General features: G+C 47.6%; 1 protein-coding gene across 1 annotated transcript; it reads right to left on the reverse strand.

Moving 5' to 3' along the window:
• Positions 1–271: 271 nt before the first annotated feature.
• Positions 272–1,205, reverse strand: LOC144611462 (tumor necrosis factor ligand superfamily member 13B-like). The gene has a single exon (XM_078430579.1). The coding sequence runs from the start codon at positions 1,188–1,190 to the stop codon at positions 318–320; it is 873 nt and encodes a 290-aa protein (XP_078286705.1). The 5' UTR covers positions 1,191–1,205; the 3' UTR covers positions 272–317.
• Between the last annotated feature and the right edge of the window lie 413 nt (positions 1,206–1,618).

Raw genomic sequence — 1,618 nt, forward strand, 5'->3', positions numbered from 1 at the left:
GAGATTGAAGTCTGAAGAAGGGTCTCGACCCGTAACGTCACCCATTCCTTCTCTCCAGAGATGCTGCCTGTGCCACTGAGTTACTCCAGCATTTTGTGTCTATCTTCGGTGTAAACCAGCATCTGCAGTTCCTTCCTACACATGAGGTCTCAATGTGTGTAACCCAATGAAGTACTGCAGATCATAATAATAATAATTGAAGCTCTTTTAAAAGCAAGTCTAATAACTCTTTGATTCCTTTAAAAGAATTGGGGTTGCTGGGATTTGTGCCTGTAAAAATTGGGAGGCACTTTGCTTGTGAAGCTTTTGGCCAATATTTACAGCAGTTTTATTGCTCCAAAGAATGTCCCGTCACCGTTTAATGCAATTTGTGCCTGTATTCGTGGTATGACAAGTTCAAGCTCGTCTCCCACTTCGAGCTGTGCAATGCCAGCGGTGAAACAAGAGTTATTTGGGCAGCAGGCAGACATGTTCTGTATGCACCGGAACAGAATCACAGTGGGCGGCTCATTGCCAACAATGCTGGCCTTATTTCTTTTTATAAAATGCCCCATGGTAAACGTATTATCTTTGTACCACACTTGACTGTACACCAGAAAGTAACCAGCTTCTACCACAAGGATCTTGTTACCCTTCTTGTCAAGAGCACTTCCCTTTTTCAAACTTAGGATCCAGGGGACAGCAGTTGTCTCCATTTGGTTCTGATTTGTATCAGTTCTTCTTTCAACTCGGCATGATTGTTGCGGTCTTCCTGGTATGCATCTATGACAGTTACTCGGTCTCGCACCCCGTCTTTGGGCAGTGGAGGCTATCAGTTGCACACAGGCCTGTTGAGTGTCTTCAGAGACCGATCTACTTATTCTAAATTTCATTCCGTCTTTTGATTTATCCTCATGGGAGGGTCGCCTCTTGAAACGCTTACTAACTTGGCGCGCTGAACTGCTCCAGTTGGCTGCCTGGCCCTCATTTAACCTTGCCAGGGCTTCCAAGCGATCGAGGTAGAGTCTGTACGTATCCAGTTCCTCTCTCATCGACGAGATGTCCCCTTTCAGTGCGAGGACGTGGTGTAAAGCTACCACTGCGATGCAAGTCGACATCAGAGCCGCTGAAGTTAGGACACAGGCTGAGTGGATCAAGTATCGATGTTGCGTGTCGTTGCCAGACCTTTCTTGCTCTGTGTTCATCTTCATCACAAAGTTCCCTTCATAACGGAACTGTTGCAATAACCCACTCGAAACACAAGTGCCGTTTCCTGTCAGCTGGGATCTGCATACCACGTACATTATTGCTGCTTCTCTTTTACACCGATCAGCCAAAACATTATGACCTGATGAGCCAAAACATTATGACCACCTGCCTAATATGCTGTTGGTCCTCCGTGTGCAGCCCCATACGCAGCAGGGTGCGAATGTGTATTATGACACATTCCTCCCGTGATCACCATTAAAATTTCCTGTGACTTGTGCCACAGTAGACCTTCTGTCGGTTCGGACCAGACGGGATAGCCTTTGTTGCCCTCCCGCATCGATGAGCCTCGGGCGCCCAACACCCTGTCACCGGTTTGTGGTTTGTCCCTCCTCGGACCACTGTCGGTAGGTACTCACCACTGCTGACCGGG

This window comes from Rhinoraja longicauda, chromosome 40 (assembly GCF_053455715.1).
Source record: "Rhinoraja longicauda isolate Sanriku21f chromosome 40, sRhiLon1.1, whole genome shotgun sequence".
In the NCBI taxonomy this organism is placed as follows: Eukaryota; Metazoa; Chordata; class Chondrichthyes; order Rajiformes; family Arhynchobatidae; genus Rhinoraja; species Rhinoraja longicauda.

Excerpts from the sequence above, each read along its gene's own strand:
- LOC144611462 (XM_078430579.1), bottom strand. The coding sequence starts at position 1,190 with ATGAAGATGAACACAGAGCAAGAAAGGTCTGGCAACGACACGCAACAT.